The 19,468-nt window shown below is 35.6% G+C and overlaps 1 protein-coding gene and 1 long non-coding RNA gene across 3 annotated transcripts; one reads left to right on the top strand and one right to left on the bottom strand.

Annotated features, from left to right (window-relative positions):
* The first annotated feature begins 1,482 nt into the window (after positions 1 to 1,482).
* On the top strand, positions 1,483 to 7,974 carry LOC127119962 (uncharacterized). Of its 2 annotated transcripts, none has more exons than XR_007802937.1 (3): positions 1,483 to 1,978; positions 3,279 to 3,983; positions 4,391 to 7,974. It is a non-coding gene; the product is annotated as an uncharacterized LOC127119962 (long non-coding RNA). The 2 variants fall into 2 exon arrangements; XR_007802936.1 differs by having other exon boundaries at positions 3,270 to 3,983.
* Positions 7,975 to 8,852: 878 nt separating this feature from the next.
* Positions 8,853 to 12,198, bottom strand: LOC127119961 (monosaccharide-sensing protein 3). The gene is made up of 5 exons (XM_051050343.1): positions 11,892 to 12,198; positions 11,214 to 11,780; positions 10,218 to 11,116; positions 9,884 to 10,071; positions 8,853 to 9,533 (listed from the first exon to the last, which is right to left on the bottom strand). The coding sequence occupies exons 1-5, from the start codon at positions 11,965 to 11,967 to the stop codon at positions 9,077 to 9,079; spliced, it is 2,187 nt and encodes a 728-aa protein (XP_050906300.1). The 5' UTR covers positions 11,968 to 12,198; the 3' UTR covers positions 8,853 to 9,076.
* Between the last annotated feature and the right edge of the window lie 7,270 nt (positions 12,199 to 19,468).

The raw sequence follows: 19,468 nt of genomic DNA, 5'->3' as shown, positions 1-19,468 counted from the left end.
ACACTATTATCACCATGAGAATAACTTATGACACTTTGCATAACTTTCTATTTAGTATTCTCATAGCGGGTCAATCCGGTACAAATATTACTCCTAATATTCATACCTATGTTTAAGACTTGATAACTCTTTATCCATGATCCATGAGATGTGATCATCAGTCTACAAACATAATAGTCTTAATGCTTTAATGTTATCCCACTTCACACTAAAGCTCGACTACGAATACTTTAAGAATAGTGTCCTTATGTTTAATGTGATCTCATGATTAAGTCATACTTGATACATTAAACAGACTAGCTATTCTAGGGACTTTATTAATCAACCATAATAAAGAGAATGCCTTTTATTATTCGATACAAGTACCAAAATGTATTGGCCTCTAGGGCTTACACCAACATGCCTAAGCACGAGGTTTGACAAGGAAAACAAGAAAGAGAAAGGAGTTTTGGTTCAAAGATGGGTGTTTAACCATGAGGTGATTAACCCAAAGAATGTATGGATATTAAAGATAATGTTTTGTTTGATCCAAAGAGGTAAGTGTAAGAGACAAGTGTAATGGATGTTGATTGTTGAAGTGTCTGTGGGGAAGAAGACTTGACAGCTATTCGATTTGAGTTGTACTAAAGAGTGTGAGTGGAGGTGAATAGTTTGAACAAATGGGTCAGCGTCTCGTATCCAAAGATGTTCAAAATAAGGATAGGAATACTCCCTCTCATCCCTTCTCCACTACTTAAGGCTCATGGCGCATAATTCGCATCATAACTGACAAGTGTTGAAAGAAGAATCTTTTTGTTGTGCTTGAGCAGTGATTCAATATTGAAGTCCAGTGTCGTCAAAGTATTGCAGGAGAAGCTTGACTTGACTTGAGGTCCAATGCAGTGCAAGTACTGAGGACTAATCCTATCAAGTTATCAAGAGGCTTATGATCACTTGATTGGATAAGCAAATTAGACATATGTCAAATGACTAGTTGATCAAAGATAACTTTGATCAATTAGACAATGATGGACAAGATCAGAGTATACAAGCACATAGATTTATTAAAGGTCTAAATCCTTAAGAAATATAAGTGTTCATCATGAATATTAATCTCTAAAATTAAAACTAGTCTAAATTTAATATGGACATATTTATTATTTTATAAAATTCTAAATAAAAAATTATCCTAAAAACTAATGATTAATTTTCTAAACTAATGTATATTGTTTTTTATTATTTTTCAAAGTGTGGACTAAATAAATGTTTAGAAAAAACAATTAAAATCATCTAAGCATTTTTCATAGTACATTTCAAAACCTAATAAAATGTGAAAAATTAGAAGAAAAAAAGATAGAAGAAATAGGGAGAAAGTAAGAGGCAGAGAGTGTAGTGTGTATTGGGATGTGTAGTTAGCAATCTGTATGGGCTTGTAGGAAGCCTGATACCATTGTCAATGGAGCAACATGGGGTGTGAAGCTATCATGGCGCGCACATAGCTAAATGCTTGGGCCTAGGCCTTCTGAAGCCCAAATGTGTAGCCAAATGAGAGGGATGAGAGTTCAGGAAACAATAACTCAATCTCATTCTTACCTTGTTCATATCCTCACCAGAGTTACAACCTTGCCGCACCTTAAATCACTTCTGGTGGTGACGGAGGTCCAAAGCCTTTCAAAAATACATCACCATGTTTGTCTAATCTCCCTCTTTCACAATCCATCATTAACTTTCCCTAATTTATCACCACTTGTTCCAATCAAGCAAAAGAGTGCAAAACCCTAAAAACTACTTCAGGAATTAAACAACGCAAATGACCTAAAAGGAATCCAAACCTTGGGGGTTTGGCTCCTTAAGAACGTCACTACATTGTGGTAACAGTAAGGGCACAAGTTAAAGAGGAGGAGGCGTGAAACCTACCAATGAGGACAAGAAGTTCCCTGGAAATTGTTGGAATGAAGAAGATGAAGCAAAACAAGAATCCCAGATAAACTTCAGAGAGGTGATCGCTTCAACCTTGCTTATCTTCTGCTATCTTCTTCTTCTTCTCAAACGTATAATATGTAGGTGAGATTTTGAGATGTTGTTGTGTTGCTGATTTATTCCACGTGCCTGAGATTGAGAGTTGAAAGAATTTGGTGAGCTTGAAAAATTCAGAGAGCATATGTTTGAGCCAGAAAACCAGAGAGAGTTGAGTATTTGGTGACTTTACAATGAGTTGTGATTGTGATTGTGATTCAAAGAATGATGATTGGAGAAGGCGTTGAGGAATTTAGAAGAGTTGATGTTGTAACTGAATCGGGCAAGTCAGGCAATTTCGTTAGGGCAGTTAGGGCACTGTTAACTTCAAGTGTAATTAGAGGGAGAGTTTGTTAGGATGATTCACAATGTTTAACAATGGTCGGAAATGTTAATTTTTTGTTTGAGTTTCAGTTAATTATGAATATACTTTGGATCGAATTAGTTATGCAAGTGAACTAGAAAGTTAGTTAAGATGAGTTTAATGCAGAGACAAGTTAGGTTTAGCTAGTTTTTTATGATTCAGCTGGAAGAAAAAACATTTAATTAACTCTTTGTTGAACTTATAATGTTGAGTTGATTTCATTGAAAGTCAATTAGAATTGTTAGTGTAGATTTTTTTTAGTATTGAGTTATTTTTGTAGTTAGTTAGTTAACTAAATGAATGTTAGATTGTTAGTGGAGTTTGTATTGAATTCAAAGTATGCTTTACTATGTTATGTCTAATGAAAACAAGTCAGTGTATGTACTGATGGTTAATGATTAGAGAGTAGTTAGCAAGTTCACAAATTGAATTTGAACTTGAGGGTGAATTCAGAGTTAGTTATGAAGCTCTTTTACTTATGTGTTAAGGGACCGTTATTACTTTTAAGATTGAATAAAATTAGTGAAATTATGAACTTAATGAGAATGAATTGTTGTTGCATTTGGTTAATGATGCCCTCTTGTAGTGTAAAGCTTTGTGAATTATTCTTGAATTTTGAACCCAAAATATGGCAATTGGTCTTATTGACTATTGTGAGTTATGTATTTGGAAACGGTTTGAAACTACTAATGTTTGAAAGTAGGAAGTAATTGAATTGTGAATGACTGGGTTGGTTAGTTAACGTGTATAATCTATTATTCATGTTAACAGGTTAGTAGTTAATTAATTGTTATAGTTGTTAATGTTAGAACAAGATTTGGTTCTGCATTTATACCTTGAGTTTTGATGATAACAATATTGTATTTGTGTGAGAATAATTTTGGTACCCTAATGATTTGTTATTGTGTAGCTTTAATAGTTAGTTCTGATTCTGAGTTTATGACGTGCAACGTCATCAGTTTCTGAATATTGTGTTCCAAATTCCACTTTTGCGCTAATCATGAGAAGCTCTGAAAGATGTTCAATTTGATGTTGCAATGATCTTTCTACTTCTATATTGATTTGTTCCTAAAAAGTTTCTAAGGATATGCTATGTTGGTGTTGCAATGTTCTCTCGGTTTATGCTTCTGGATGTGACTCTGATCATCAAGCTTCTAAAAAATGGCAAGCTTATGAAGTTTTACTACTTAGCTAAAGATTCTGAAGATCTCAAGCTAGATTTTGAGGTTGTCAAGGTTATCAAGGTTCTGACTATAGTGTCCGAAGGTTCTGAAGATTCTAAAGATCTCAAGCCAGACTGCTAACACTGTCAAGGTTCTGACTAAAGACGCTGAAGTTTATGAATCCAACTATATGTTTCTTCATTTCATGCTCCATCATTTATTCATCAGAAGCCAATGAATTTGAAGATTAAATCAAAATGGATACGTGATCAAATAGTACATGGTGCAAATCGAATATTCCTTCCACTACTTGAAATCGTGGGAAAATGATAGCACTATACATTCACATGGCTTCAATGTCATTGGAACCAAATGGGTTTTCAAAAACAAGACCAATGAGAAAGGCAAAGTCATCATAAACAAGGATTGACTGGTAGCACAAGATTATACTCAGCAAGAAGGTATATAGACTATACAAAAACCTTTGCTCTAGTTTCTAGGTTAGAGTATATTTGTCTTTTAATTTCGTTTGCAGTCAATCTTAACATCATTCTTTATCAGATGGATGTTAAGAGTGCATTCTTAACTAGATACATTTCTGAAGAAGTGCATGTGCACCAATCCCCTGGTTTTGAAAGTTCTTAAAACTCAAATTTTGTTTTTAATATGAAAAAGTCGTTATATGGTCTGAAATAGGCTCCCAGAGCTTGGTATGATAGACTAAGTAACTTCCTTTTGGAAAATGATTTTACTAGAGGGAAAGTGGACACAACTCTCTTTTGCAAAACCTTTAAGAATGATATTGTGTTTATGCAAATTCATGTTGATGATATTATTTTTTGGTTCTGATAATGCTTCATTGTGTAAGGATATTACTAAGTCAATGCAGGAAGAATTTAAAATGAGTATGATGGGAGAACTTAAGTTCTGTTTGGGAATCCGGATTGATCAATGTTCAGAAGGAACGTACATTCATCAGAGCAAGTATACAAGAGAACTTCTGAAGAAGTTTAATTTGTCAGAATGTAAGCAAGAAAAGACTTCAATGCATCCTATATGCACTCTGGAGAAAGAATATGTAAGCAGTAAGGTAAATCAGAAGCTATTCAGAGGTATGATAGACTCGCTCCTTTATCTAACACCTTCTAGGCCTGATATTTTATTCAATGTCTGCTTATGTGCTCGCTTCCAATCAGATCCTAGGGAAACTCACTTAACTATTGTTAATAGAATCTTTTGGTATCTGAAAGGTATTATTAACCTTGGTTTGTTTTATATAAAATCAAGTGAATATAAATTAGTAGGCTATTGTGATGCTGACTATGCTGGAGACAGAATAGAAAGAAAAAGTATTTCTTAAAGTTATCAATTTCCGGGAGACAATTTAATATCATGGTCCAACAAGAGACAGTCAACAATTGCACTTTCAACAGCCAAAGTTGAGTATATCACAACTTCTGGATGCAGCACTCAGATACTCTGGATGAAGAGTCAACTGGAAGATTATCAGATATTTGAGAGTAACATTCCTATTATCTATGATAATATTTCTGCTATTTGTTTGTCTAAGAATCCTATCTTGCATTCTAGGGCTAAGCATGTTGAAATTAAACATCACTTTTTACGTGACTATATTCAGAAGGGTATTTTTTACTTAAAATTTATTGGTACAGACCATCAATGGGTTGATATCTTTACAAATTTCCTTGTTGAAGATAGATTTGTTTTCATTCTGAAAAACTTATTTATGGACTTTCGTCCATAATGAAAAGATGAATTTCATAATGTTAAGCTTCCAGAACTCTTGATTAGATTCTGAGAGTTTATTTGTTGATTCTGAAACATGAGTTTTTTGAAGTGAGGAAGTTTCATGAATCAAAAAGGTTATGATTAGAAGAAATCTTATTGATTTGTCTTTCTTATTTTGAACAGTCGTTGCATTAAACAATTGTCTTTTCGTTTAATATCGTGTGGTTCTTAGTGGTAACAGTTGTCCCATTTTCTGAGTATGCATGATAATGGCCTGACACATTGGGTTTCTATATCTCGGGATTAGGTTATATCGTTTACGTTTCCCTATGACGGTGTATTCCTTTTGTTGTCATCATTACTAATATTTTTTCTTTTTATAAACTCACTTCACTCACATTTTCACACTATGCGCACTTTACTCCCACACTTTCAATATTTCAAACCTTCAAACAACTTCTTTGCAACTGTTTATCTTCATCTTCATTATCATTTTACAATGGCTGCTATTCAACAACAGCAATCTCTTATTCAATCCATTGCTGATGAGAATCATCCCGTTATGGAAGGGATTCCCGAGTTAACCCTCAATACTCCTGATAATGAGTTAATGGTTCTATGTGAAACCAAGATTCTGAAGTGAAGTTCATTAGAATGTTGATGTTAACAATCAGTGCTCTGGATAACATCAAGCAACTTATGAAGACAAACCAGATTTTGATGGAAGATCATTCTGGTGCTTCAAAAAGGTTAATCAATTTTTTTTCTTTCATTCAGATTTTATCTTTTTAGGATTATACATCTCAGAGAGTGCTTTGTGCTTCTGTAAGATGTATCTTTCTGTGATTACCTGTACAAAATAGTTCATCAAAATATATGTTTTTGTCATCATAAAAAAGGGGGAGATTGTTAGAAGAAGATTTAGTTATGTATTTATACCTTGAGTTTTGATGATAACAATGTTGCATTAGTGTGAGAATAATTTCGGTACCCTAATGGTTAGTTATTGTGTAGCTTTAATAGGCAATTATGATTCTGAGTTATGACATGCAACGTCATCAATTTCTAAAAATTGTGTTCCAAATTTCGCTTATGCGCTAATCATGAGAAGCTCTAAAAGATGTTTAAGTTGCTGCTGCAATGATCTTTATGCTTCTGTGTTGATTCACTCCTGAGAAGTTTCAGAGGAGACGTTATGTTGTTGCTGTAATGTTCTCTCGGTTTATGTTTCTGGATGTCACTTTGATCATCAAACTTCTGAAGTTTTGTTACTTAGTTGAAGATTCTGAAGATCTCAAGTCAGACATTGAGGTTATCAAGGTTTTGACTGAAGAGTCAGAAGATTCTGAAGATTTTAAAGATACTGAAGATCTTAAGCCAGACTGCTGACGCTGTCAAGGTTCTGACTAAAGACTCTGATGTTTTTGAACCCAGCTGTATGTTTCTTAATTTCATGCTTCATCATCTATTTATCAGAAGCCAATGAATTTGAAGATAAGATCAAAATGGATACGGGATCAAATAATACATGGTACAAATCAAATATTTCTTCCACTACCTGAAATCATGGGCAAAAGACGGTACTATACATCACACATGTCACTAATATTATAGGTGAATGATGGTACTATGTATCACTCCTTTCACCAATCCAACAGTGGATAACCGTTCTATTGGTATCCCCATTTTGTCCTCCAATGGTCTCTTTTCTTATGCTATATAAGTGGGACTTGGAGACTTGAAGAAGAGAAGAATTGCAACAATTTTACAAGACTGTTTTCTACGTGAAAAAGATCTAAACTTTGTGAATACTTTTCTTTAAGTATTTGTTTTTCATTTGTGTAAAATCTGCTTGTGTAGAACCAACTTGTAAACACAAAACCTTTTATTCAAACTTGTTTTTTGTAATTTCTTAAGGAGACGATGGTATAGTCGGATCCTTGAGAAGACAAAGAAAGTTGTTCTTTATGATTCCTTAAGGAGACTAGGGTATAGTTGGATCCTTGAGAAGACAAAGAAGGTTATTCTTTGTGATTATTATAATCAGTTGATTATAGTGGATTAAGTCCTTGTGTATAAGGAGAAATCACCTTTGCGGGTGGACTGGAGTAACTTTGAGTTTCAAGTGAAATAGGATAAAAATACTTGTGTTTTTATCTCTTTATTCTTAACAGTTGTGTGGTGTTCTTGAGTTGGTAAAAAGCTTTTGTTCTAACTCGAGTGTTAATTGAAATGGGGAATCTAACTAAACTATATTGAATGTTAGTCTTGAATGTAGTAGAAATGAATATTATGCTACATGTTATGTTGAGTTAATTTGGATGTCTTGGTGTTAGTCCTCATTATGTATGTGTATGCTTATACATGGATGACACATTGTTTCTAATTATGTACTGTGTGGTTATGTGTTGCTGGGATGATACATGGTGTGAATGTATTAATATTGACAAGGCCATACATGAACCAAGAGGACACTTTAAACAAAATCAAGACTCATGAAGGATTTTGAACAATAGGAGATGGCTTAGAGATGGATAAGAGTAAGGACTAGGGTTTAAGACTAGGTAGTTGATTTTGGTCGACTGTTTGTTAACAAATATGTACTTTTTTTTTAGATTTTGATTTGGGACCTTTTGTAATGTAATGCACAAATGATTTGTAATGAAATTAGCTTCCTTTTGTATGAATTTTGTAATTTGTGTTCTTGAATGCTTTCCTTTCCATAATTTGAATGACTCTGGACTGAAACTGAATCTTGGATTTGAATCTGTTGATCACCTAAATGAAGTTGCATACCATGAACCAAACAAAACAAAAACCAAGGTAGTCACCAGATAACCATAATATCAAATGCTAAATAATATGATCAGATGATCAAAACCAAATATTAGGGTTCCTCTGAGGACTTGACCAAAAAAATCAAGATCAATTCACCAATTGGTTGTACCCTCACCTAGAAGTTGCCAAATGAAGCATCATGGTTATAAGCTTGTCAAATACCTTAATTTATGGTAATAAGGAATATTTGAATCTAATGATGATATTTGAAAAAACACCACTGAAAATGCATGATTAGGACATATGAGTTTATGTAGATGAAATGAGCAAATGAAAAAAAATATGACAAATTTTGGGGAATGACACCATCGTAAAAGGTTTCTGACCACCGTAGAATGGTTTAAGAGAAAGGATATCCCGTGGATAGTATTCAACGCTTAAGTCAGCATTTGAGAAAGATGGAATTGTTGCAAGTGTTAGTAAAAGATAACTTGAATATAACTCAGAGTCACACTTATATAAGGATGATAATTAGAATCACCTCGACTAATCCGACTTAGATTGTAGAGGATCATTGAGTACACGTCAACATCAGAGTGATTTGGTTCTAATATTTATACTCTATTATAATTCTTATCTTATAATTCTTTTTTTCATTTTCATGAAAATCCTAACCTCATTTCTCTTCTTTTTCTTTTGCTAAAATGGTATCAAAGAATCGATTAACTCAATAGAATATTTGCAACAGTGAAAATCAATACTGATAGAAAATCAAATGCCAAAGAATGAATAAGAATAAGATATAAAAGGCCAAAACTAAAACATCATTCATAGCATATAAAAATGATAAATTACTAGAATACATTGACTTCTATTAAAACCTAAAAGAATCACATATAGCTTCAACCAAAATCCTCTTAAACTCACTTTTGGTATATTCAAAATTTATCAATGCTTAATGCTGCTTTTTTTTCTTTCTGGTGATGATTTCATCATCATCATCATATTCATTTCATTAAGACATTAATTAATCTTTGATTCCAAATTCTGCAGGATCAGTACCAGGCTTTGCACCAATTGCAAAAAACTCAATAATAACTTCCAAAGGCATACCCTTTGTTTCAGGAACTTTTAAGTAAACAAATATCCATGAAATGATGCAGCCACCAACAAATAAAGCGAATACGCCGCTGAGACCGAGAAGTTGGAGCAAATAAGGGAATGTCAACGTGACGGCCAATGTACAAACCCAATATGTAAGAGAAGTAAGGGAAATGCAGATTCCGCGAACACTAGTCGGGAAGATTTCTGCACATATGATGTTGGGAATAATACCAAGACCCATGCAGAAGAAGCTTTCATAGACCACAACACTGATAGCTGAAATTGATGCATCTAGGACAGAGCTGAGTTGAAAAAACTGTCTCAGTACTAGTACTAGGAGACATACTATCAAAACCGGTATTGTGTACAGCATGATTGACCTGTCATAAGAAAATAGACAATGTTATGTGTCATGAATGTTGGATGTATATCTATATGAAAACACTTTGACTTCATAACTAGTGTTTTCAGCTTATTTTAATAAGCTCTCAAGGGGGAAAAGAACTTATATCTATATGAAAACAATTTGATTTCATTTTTACTTTTGTTATAGAAATCGCCTATACTTTAACACTTCAATGATGGGTGTTTATATTGTAAGTGCTTAATTGAGTTGTATATCTCAGCAACACCTAACTCTAATGTAGTAATACAGATAAGGCTAGCTTAACACATGAAATAGAAACAAGATAAATGTGTAATTAATACTGAGTCATAGTTTTAGACATACCGTCTGCCAGCAACATCCATGAGCCTTATGGAAATAGCTATACACGGAAGCATGCAAAATGTTGTAATGATATTTACGAGAAAAGAAGCAGATATTGAACTGATGCCTAAATTTGATAGAAGAGCTCCTACTCCTGCCTGCTCAAGAATCTGAGGAGCATAGTATAGAAATCCATTTATGCCTGCAGCCTGCAATGTGTATTATTGATTTTCAGAATCAGATAGAAACAAGTTGGTTTATAACCACTTTTTTGGATGGAATATCAATTATAGAATGATACAGTATACTCGAGTGATGTAATGTAATACTAAAACACAATGCAAACTAATTGTACCTGTTGAAGAATTTGAAGTCCTATTCCAACAACTAATGCACGCTTGACGCCTGGTTCTAGAAGAGCTCTCCACTTCGGACCTTTTGTAGCTACTTCTGGCAGTTGCAATGCATCACTAGTTCCAAGAACTGACCGACTGACTATACCAGCAGCCTGAAAAGCTTCACCACCATCTGTATGTATGTCATAGCCAGAAGTTGAAACAAATGAAGCATGAGAAGACTGAGACACTGCAGCAGCTGAAGGATCTGCATGCAAATAAACCCTTTGGAGCCCTTCTTTTTTCCCAGCCATTGCATCATCAGTTGATTTGTAAACCAATTGCCAACCTCCACCGATGTCTGTATTTCTCGGTGTTTCAACATCATTTGCATTAACCAAACTGCTATTGCTTCTCATAGCTAACATGTCCTTAGATCCATGAGCCCTATCAGCACCCCCATGAAATGGATTCAATGGGGTACGCAGGTTGTCACTGGTACCAAACGGGCTAGGCTCTGGATCTCCCGTGCTAAATATACTATTAGCATTGTTAATCAACATGCTATTTGAACGTCCGCTCTCGATGAGAGTACTCTCATGCAAACTTCCAAATAGGTTGACAATAGGATCTTTGAGATTAGCAGCTGCTTGAGATGAAAAGCTTCCTTGCTGAGACAACATACTGCGCGATGCATAGCTTCCGTGCTGAGACAACATACTGCGCGATAGCATGCTACCTTGCCCACTCACAGGTTGAGCAATCATTGTAACTCCCTCATTAGGTCCATATAATTTTATATAATCTTTTCCTGCTTCTTGGTTGATAAGGATCTCACTAGCTGGAGCAACTACATATTCTTCAATGGAAATGTCTTCACCCCCAGGCCTGAGACCCTCCGCGAGCAAAGCCAGCTCCCCTATAAATCAAACACAGCAGATTCCTAATCAGTTGAGAAATAACGTTGCAGAAAATATAAAGCTAACAATAACAAGCAAAGGCTAATTAAGTGTAACCTGAGACATCATCGATGCGTCGAAGTCTTTTCAAAACTTTCTCAGCCTCAAGGATTCGACCTTTGCTTACAAGCCATCGAGGAGATTCAGGGAGATAAAACACAGTCAAGAAAAAATAAAGCACAGAAGGAATAGAAATAACACTAAGCATAAGTCTCCAACTAGGCGATTGTAACAAGGACATTGAGAAAACAAGAATATAAGCCAAAAACATTCCAGCAGAACAAGCGAACTGAGTAAGAGTGTTCAATTGTCCTCTTATATCAGCAGGCGCAATCTCAGAAATGTAAAGTGGATTAAAAGTAACAGCAAGAGCAATAGCAACGCCTTGGATCATCCTCGACACGAGAATAACAGTAACATTAGGAGCCCAGAACATTACGAAACCAGCAATGATAAACATAACAGAGGAAGTTATCAACATAGGCCTTCTCCCAATCAAATCAGATATTGTTCCAGAAAATATGGTGACAAGAGTTCCAGTTATAAAAGACATGGAGACGATGAAGCCTTCAAGTGTTGGATCCTTTTCCAAATCAAATTCCTGTTTGATGTAGGTCATACCCCCTGCACAAGAGGCAAAAGAAGTTTATCAAGTCTCGTGGTTGAATGAAGATGAAAAAGTGTATTATCTGAAAGATTAGGGTTAACGGTCCATAGAGAAATAGGGATAGAAACCTGCAATGGTTGAACTATCCCATCCAATAAGAAGATTCCCGAGTGTAGCAGCAAGAGCAATGATGACAACCTCCATAATATGAATTGAATTTGAAGAAAGAAAAGCAGGGTTAATTAAAACATGGTGTAAGATGTTTAGAGTGATTTGAATCGGTAGTAGTTTGTTGTTTGGTTATATGAGATAGTATTGAACACATCCAACTGATTATGAGGCTGAGGTGTACTAGATTGTCAGGAGTTATCGTGAGTAGGATTATTATAGTACTCAGAGATATACACTACTACTACTATTGAAAAGTCAAAGGAAATATGGCAGGTTCCATTTTTAAATTTATTAGTAAGATCCATTTTCAAATCTGTGGCTAACACGTGAAGACGATCGTATGTCTCTATGAATCTGACTTTTTAGCCACGGGGCTCTTTATTTTTTGAGTTCTACCTTCTCCCTCGGTCTCATAAAAAAATATAATTTCTTATTTGAGCGATTATTAAAAAATAAGATATGTTAATTTTAATAATAAATTTAATATTATTTATTAAAATATTTTTATTAGGAGTATACTAAAATACCTTTATTTAATATTAAATTATCATTTTTCCCAACTATTGAGGTACAAGTTTTTTATAGTTTAAATTAATTATTATTTTATCTTATTTTTAATAATTGTTTAAATTTATTAAACAAATTTTGAATTCAATTTTAATTTAATAATCAATTAATACCACTCATAAAATCATGATAGATAATGAAATCATGCAAAGTAAATACGAGGCTGTCAAAGATTTTGAATCTCACTTTCTAATATCTAATTTTAGTCTTTTTTCTTTCCTTCTTTTGTAGATACAAGACATTAATATACAGTATTCATATGCCTGCCCCATTTTGCCCACAAGTTTTGCATGACGAATTAAGGTTTTATGCACACACCTTCAAAAACATTTTTAAAAGTCGTAGAAATTTAATTGATAGCAAGTGATAGAAATGTATATCCCAATTTAATATTATAATTGACTTCAAGATTATTTTGATATACTCTAGAGAGGCTCACAAATAATTTGGCAGTTTACGTTTTCTTTTTTAAATGTTAATTAATCAGTCGGTTGACGTAATCATGTGGAACTCAAATTAAGGTGTTTTCTTTTTTAAGAATTTGTTTTTTTAACTTACAAAAGAAAGGTACTTCTAATTTTATTTCCAAGTATTAATTTTGTTTTAATATAAATTAGGTCATTTTTTTCACTTTTATGATGTAGATTGCACCTCTGAACAACTAAAAATATTTTTAGATTTTTCAAAAATGCATTAGATGTTCGGGTGAAAATTCAAACCGACAACATTTTATGAAATGAATTGATAAATGGTGATATAAAACATAAGAACTAAAGTATAAAATTGTACGAACACACAATCCAACATTACAATTTTGAATCAAGGAAATTTATTGATGAAGATGGTTACAACCAATTGAAGAAATGGTTACAGAAAAAATCTCAGTAATACTAGAAAAGCAGACTCGGGATTTCCATCCACTAAATTTCACACTCACTATTATCAATGATTACGCTATTTTAGAAAGTGCTCATTGTATTTTCTGGTAGGGATCTTGAGCCTCATTCCACGTCTTGCTCCTCACTATAGGGATCAATTGCCATATGTCATTTCTTTTATGATCTCACACCCAAGCAAAGCAGAGGAGATGGTTCAATTTCATCATACTCAAAGTCTTTTACCTTTGCTAACAAATTATAGGTTAACAACTTCATTTGAACTTTCTGTATCAGCCTCTTCACTTCAAATTTAACATTGATTTTTGCTTTCCAGATCATCAACATACACAACTAAACCATTATACGTTCCTCCATTAGTTTAACAAATCACTATACATTCCTCCAAATTAACTCTAAACTCTAAACTCATTAATTCCAAATGCATTAGATTATTCATCAATCAAAGAACACAAAGTAGACAATTGTATTGTAAAGACCGAAGAGACCTACTTTTTTGAATCCAAGATACTATAATTATGAACATCACGAGAAACTACCTGTTCGCACGTGGTTTTCGCGCGAACAATCTCTAGCCTTCCTATCAAGGTTTATTTGTAGGACCGACTACAAAGTCCTAGACTAAAGTGTTGAGTATATGGTGTGTTTTTGTGAAATGTAACGAAAGGTAAAAATGCTTGTAAGAAAGGGTGCAATGAAAATAAACGGATAAAAGTAAGATAAAGACGTAAACAAAACAAATGAAATGACTTGATAAGTTAAATTGTTGGAAAATAAATGTGGAAACAAGGGTACATTTTTGCAGGAAGTTCACTCTTTTATCTTAGACGCTTGATATTTCAAGTGTTTTCCTTTTGCAATATTACAAATGCCCCCTCTAAAACTGGAAATCAAATCTACTTAAATAGTAATAAAAAACAACCGCTATGTGGTTGTTGTCTATTTACGATGCGCCACGCGTCTGAGCCTGTAAATCCACATCCTTTGCAATTTTCCCCACGTTCTGCTTAACCGATTTGTATCAATCATTGCATGTTGCACTTCGACTTCAACAAGATCTCCCCCATCGACTTTCTTTTGACCTGGCTTAGGTCCCTCCTGACTTTCGAACCGCTTCGAATGCATTCCTCCTGCTTCGATTTTTCTTCTTCAGCATAGTCAAAATTTGTCGGCTAACAAATTGCCCCCGTAAAAGGCCAGTTTCGACTGAGAGACATTTCGACCGAGAAACTTGGCGTTTTGACTTTCCCAAATTTCGGAGGGATGTTTAATCGTTAATGATGTTCTACACAATGATGATACCTTTATGCGCCACGATTCCCTAGGAAAAAATGTCATCATTTGCAGCTACTTCCTAGGTCATGGATTTTCAACTATCTCTACTAACTTTCCCACTACCACTGAATCAGACAGCTGTCGTCAATCGAATGACCCTTGGTTGCCATTCTATTTGCCTATAAATATCACTCTTTCACATTCTCCATTTTTTCTTTCTTCTTCTTCATTTGTGCATTTTTCCTGCAACTTTTCATAGCGATATTACTCTCCTCATTTTCTTTCCTTCTTTTGCTGCGATGGCCTCCTCTACTAATGCCAAGGATATAGTCACCTTCAACATTGGTAACAACCCTATTGCATTCCAAATTACTGAAGAAGAAAGTTTAAACACCTATTCCTCAACCAACATCCACTGATGAGGCTATAGTGAAAATTTGGCAACGCCAAACGCTTATTCCTTTTGTCATTGCTGACAAACTCATTGCTTTCCATGGGCCGTATTTAGATACCAAAATGCAAACCAAAAACATCCAAACCCACTTTCCTGGCTTTACTCCCGATATTCCACCAGCCTTTGAGAAGGATGGTTCCATCGACGTGAAGTTCATGGACTCAAAGGCCAGGGATTTCAGGTCGATGCCTACTCCTGACAATAAAGAGTATGCGGCTTGGCTCAACAAAGTTCAACACAAACGCCAAGAATAATGGAAGATGACTGGTACTTTTGACGCCATTCAAATCTCGAGGGACGCCCATCGAATCAACCCATGTATGTTGCTTGCTTCAATGTACTTCTAAGAAGGTTCGACTAACACCTTCCAACTTCCTTGTGGTATGCTAACGCCAACTCTTTTAGACGTGGCAGTCATTACTGGTTTCTCACCTTTGGGCGAAACCTTCGACCCTACTCTTCCGACAGAAAACACCTTTTCTTTCAATCGTGCAAGTCTTCAGAATTATATTGAAGATCACCACGATCAAGATTCTGCTGAAGTGTCTGATGAGGAACGCATTGCTTTTCTAACTCGTTGGCTCTCGTATTATGTATTTTGTCTTGGCTCTCTGCAAATAGCCAAGAGCTACATAAGCCTAGCAATCCAAATCCATGAGGGTCGACAGATTTCTTTAGGTAAACTTTTGCTAGCCTCTTTGTACCATTCTCTAGGGATTGCGACATTAAAATTGAAACTTCTCCACTCCACTTCAAAGGCTTTGAACCTGTTTGGCCCCATGTGGTTGCTACAACATTGGTTAAATGCCACTTTCGAGTACCAATTGGTCTATCCTATGTCTGGAGACCCCTAACAAACACCTCTTCATGAAATATCTTAATATGTTCATCAAAGCCAATTATTTTGTTCCAGGTATGGCCCCATTTGTGGATCGAAGCTTTGGACCAACATGGTTTAAAAACCCTTTCCCTAGTGATTCTCCCCAAGCTGCAGCATTATCGAGTGTCGTGTGGAGGGCATTTTTTACTCCTACGATGTTGTCCTTCAGGATAGAGGCTGGGTTGAAGGGATATGGGTTCATGAGCTACCATCTTAACTTGATGGCTCGACAATTTGGCCTGAGCCAGATGTTGCCAAAGTCTTTGGTGTCTCATTCGACTGACATTGTATGGGTTGAGCGACAACTGAACTTTGAAGGCCACAAAGCCTTGCTTGAATTTCACAAGTCGACTCAGCACCTCAAATTACCAGTCTTCAAATTTCAACAATCCTTCCTGACCACCAAAGACTTTAACAAGTGGTGGTCCGAATACCAACGTCAATATTTTCCCAATGCATTTTTTCTCCAAAACATGATCGACGCTTTTTCCACCCTCGCCGGCGAAACACCGGCTCCACATCCGAATATCGATGCTCCCGTCGAAAAAATCCAAACTATCGATGTCGAAGAAGCCCAGACAAATAAGGTAACTAATATTCCCTCGCTTTTCCTTTCTTTGAGAAGCAAAAATAACAACCACTTCCCTCTTTGTCTTTATTTTCTAAGGTCGAAAGCGGGCTCCAGTTTCTGCGTCAGCCCCAAATAAACCTACAAAAAAGCAAAAAGCGCCCTCAACTCCAAAACCACGGGTATTTCATGTCTTAACGTTTCATGATGTTTTAACTCAGTCACCTTCTTATGTATCTTATGACTTAGGTTCTTGAAGAGGTGCCTTCTGTCGAAAGTGAGGACTCTGATAGCATCGGTCATTCCCATATTTTTCCTACATTGAAGGCGCCACTCCGGCCAAAAAGAAAAAGAAAATTACGGCAAAAAAACCTTCTTCTAGAACTGTTTTTTTGACCGCAAAGACCTTTTTCCCTGATGATATTACTAAAATCTTTGCGCCCAAAGGTCAAGAATAAACTACTCCAGCTTCGCCACAACACTTGGCTCCCTAGGTATCTGACCACCCTTGTTTCGTAACCTCATGAATTATTCTCTAACATTAATCATAACTTCTTTGTTATAGGGAAACAAGGCTGAGTCGAATGCTGCTGAGCCTATAAGCAACGTGAGGGTCGAAACCCAAACAGCTGAGACTGCTACCCTCTTGAGTCCTCAAAGGCAAGATGAGTTTCGAAGTGTGTCATATGAAGCTCGTCAAAATCTTGACATTAAGAAAATTCATTCCCCTTTGATCGTTGTTGGCAAAGGTACATCCCTTAGCACTCTCACTACGGAGGAGGTTCTATCCATGAAGCAACGAAATCCAGCAGAGACCCTAAGAAAGTTGCAGCAACTTCTCCAAGCATCGACTGAGGTTTAACCTTCTTCCTCGACTGCCACACCTGCTCCATAAATGGATGCTTATGTCACTCTCAAACTTCAACACTTAAGAAACTATTTGTTTGAGCGTGAGATTTTAGTTGTTGAAGAGGAACAAACCTTAGGACTCGACATCCTCAAACTGCTTGACGAACTTGCTCGACACGAGCTTCCTGCTCTTATTTCCAGGTACTTATTTGAATTCGAAGCTTTCTTCACACATCCGATCAAGGACCTCTCTCTTCATCAAAATGTTGACTTTCAAATTAAGACAAAGATCAATGAGATGAGATGAGTGTGAGATTTTAGTGAAGTTGGTGAGAGAAAGCTCAACGACTTTGAGCTCAAGAAGCAGGAATGTCTCAACAAACAACAAGCCTTCGACCAACAAATCTCAGACTATCAAGCCCAAATAGCTGAAATTACTAAGAAGATTGTTGAGATCGAGGAACAAAATACTTCTTTGGATACGACTGAACCTCTTCCGGCTCAAGGTGTTGTCGACCAGAGATTCTTAAAGGGATTGCACATGGTGAGAAATCCCTTGAAATCAAAGAAAGGATTGGCCAACTGCGTTAGAAGAAAAGCCTCCTCGACAGCAGAATTGGTCAAGAGAAGATCATTTTTGAAGATTTGAACTCTAGGTTACCAGCTTGATGTATTACTTTGTCGAGGAAATTGTAACGCTGATTGGCCATTTTGTATGCCATCTTGGCTTTTATAATTAATGATCAATTTCATTATATTTTGATTTGAACTTCTTGGAGCATAGATTTATATTTTTTCAAATATTTCCCATTTACCCTTAAGATTCGTCGATCAATACCCAGCTCTTGAATTTCATTGGCATTGTTAGTAAACGTTTTGATTACTTGAAATGGTCCTTCCCAATTTGGTGATCATTTTCCTAAATTTCGATCTCTTCGATCCATAGGTAAAATCACCTTCCAAACGTAATCATTTATTATAAAGGTTTTCATCTTAATTCTTTTATTGTATACTTTTGCCACACACTCTTTTTGTCATATCAACATGTCTATTGCGGCCAACCTTTCTTCGTCTAAATCAGTTAGTTCGTCAAATATAAATCTCCAATACTGTTCTAATGGAATATCATTTTTCCATTGCACCCTAACTGATTATAAACAAATTTCTGCTGACAACACAACATCATGCCCAAATTTCAAACGAAAAGGCATTGAATTCGTTGCCTCTTTTGGGGATGTTCGACATGCCCATAAAATTTGGTCTAATGTTTTATGACAATTCTTAGGTTTCTTGGCAACATGTATTTTGATTAAACCAACTATCACTTTGTTGGTTGCCTCAACTTGACCATTTGCTTGTCGTAGTAAGGTGTGGAAGTAACCAACTTGAATCATGTTTCGACAGCAAACTCTTGCATCTTTTGACCCACAAAAACTGAGCCTTGATCTGTATTAATGGTTTCAGGAATTCCTAACCTATACACGATGTGTTTTTGAATGAATTCGGTCACAACCTCTTTATCCACTTTTATCAAAGGGATAACTTATATCCATTTTGTGAAGTAGTCTATTCCAACTAGGATAAATTTTTGTTGTTTCGACGAGGCAGGTCGAATCTCACTGATGACATCTAATGCCCACCCCCGAAAGAGTCAATGATTGACAATTGTATGCAACTCGGTAGCTGGTACATGTTGGGTGCTTGCGTGTATTTGACATTCTTGACACCCTTTGGCGAAGTCAATACAGTCTTTTAACACACTTGGCCAGTAAACACCTTGTAGAAATAGTAACGATTTCATTTTATGGTCAACTTAGTGAGCCCCAAATATTCCACTGTGTACCTCAGACATTCTCAAGTATGCTTCTGTATCCCTAAGACACTTGAGCAACACTCCTTCTGGAGTTTTTTTTCAACAACTCATTTCCCAGGCGTACATAGATTAACGCTATATACTTGATTTTCCTATCAGTGTTTCCGACTGGATTTTCTAGGTACTCTATGATTGGTTTTCTTCAATCTAACTATAAGAAATTGTCAATGAC

Source organism: Lathyrus oleraceus, chromosome 2, assembly GCF_024323335.1.
Source record: "Lathyrus oleraceus cultivar Zhongwan6 chromosome 2, CAAS_Psat_ZW6_1.0, whole genome shotgun sequence".
Taxonomy (NCBI): domain Eukaryota; kingdom Viridiplantae; phylum Streptophyta; class Magnoliopsida; order Fabales; family Fabaceae; genus Lathyrus; species Lathyrus oleraceus.
This window is presented reverse-complemented; position numbering and strand designations above follow the sequence as displayed.

Bases quoted from the DNA above. Each gene is read 5' to 3' on its own strand.
- LOC127119961 (XM_051050343.1), bottom strand. From the start codon at position 11,967: ATGGAGGTTGTCATCATTGCTCTTGCTGCTACACTCGGGAATCTTCTT. The intron at 11,117-11,213 runs GTTACACTTAAT...TTTGATTTATAG, and splicing joins ACGCATCGATGATGTCTCAG to GGGAGCTGGCTTTGCTCGCG. The intron at 9,534-9,883 runs GTATGTCTAAAA...TTCTTATGACAG, and splicing joins ATGGATGTTGCTGGCAGACG to GTCAATCATGCTGTACACAA.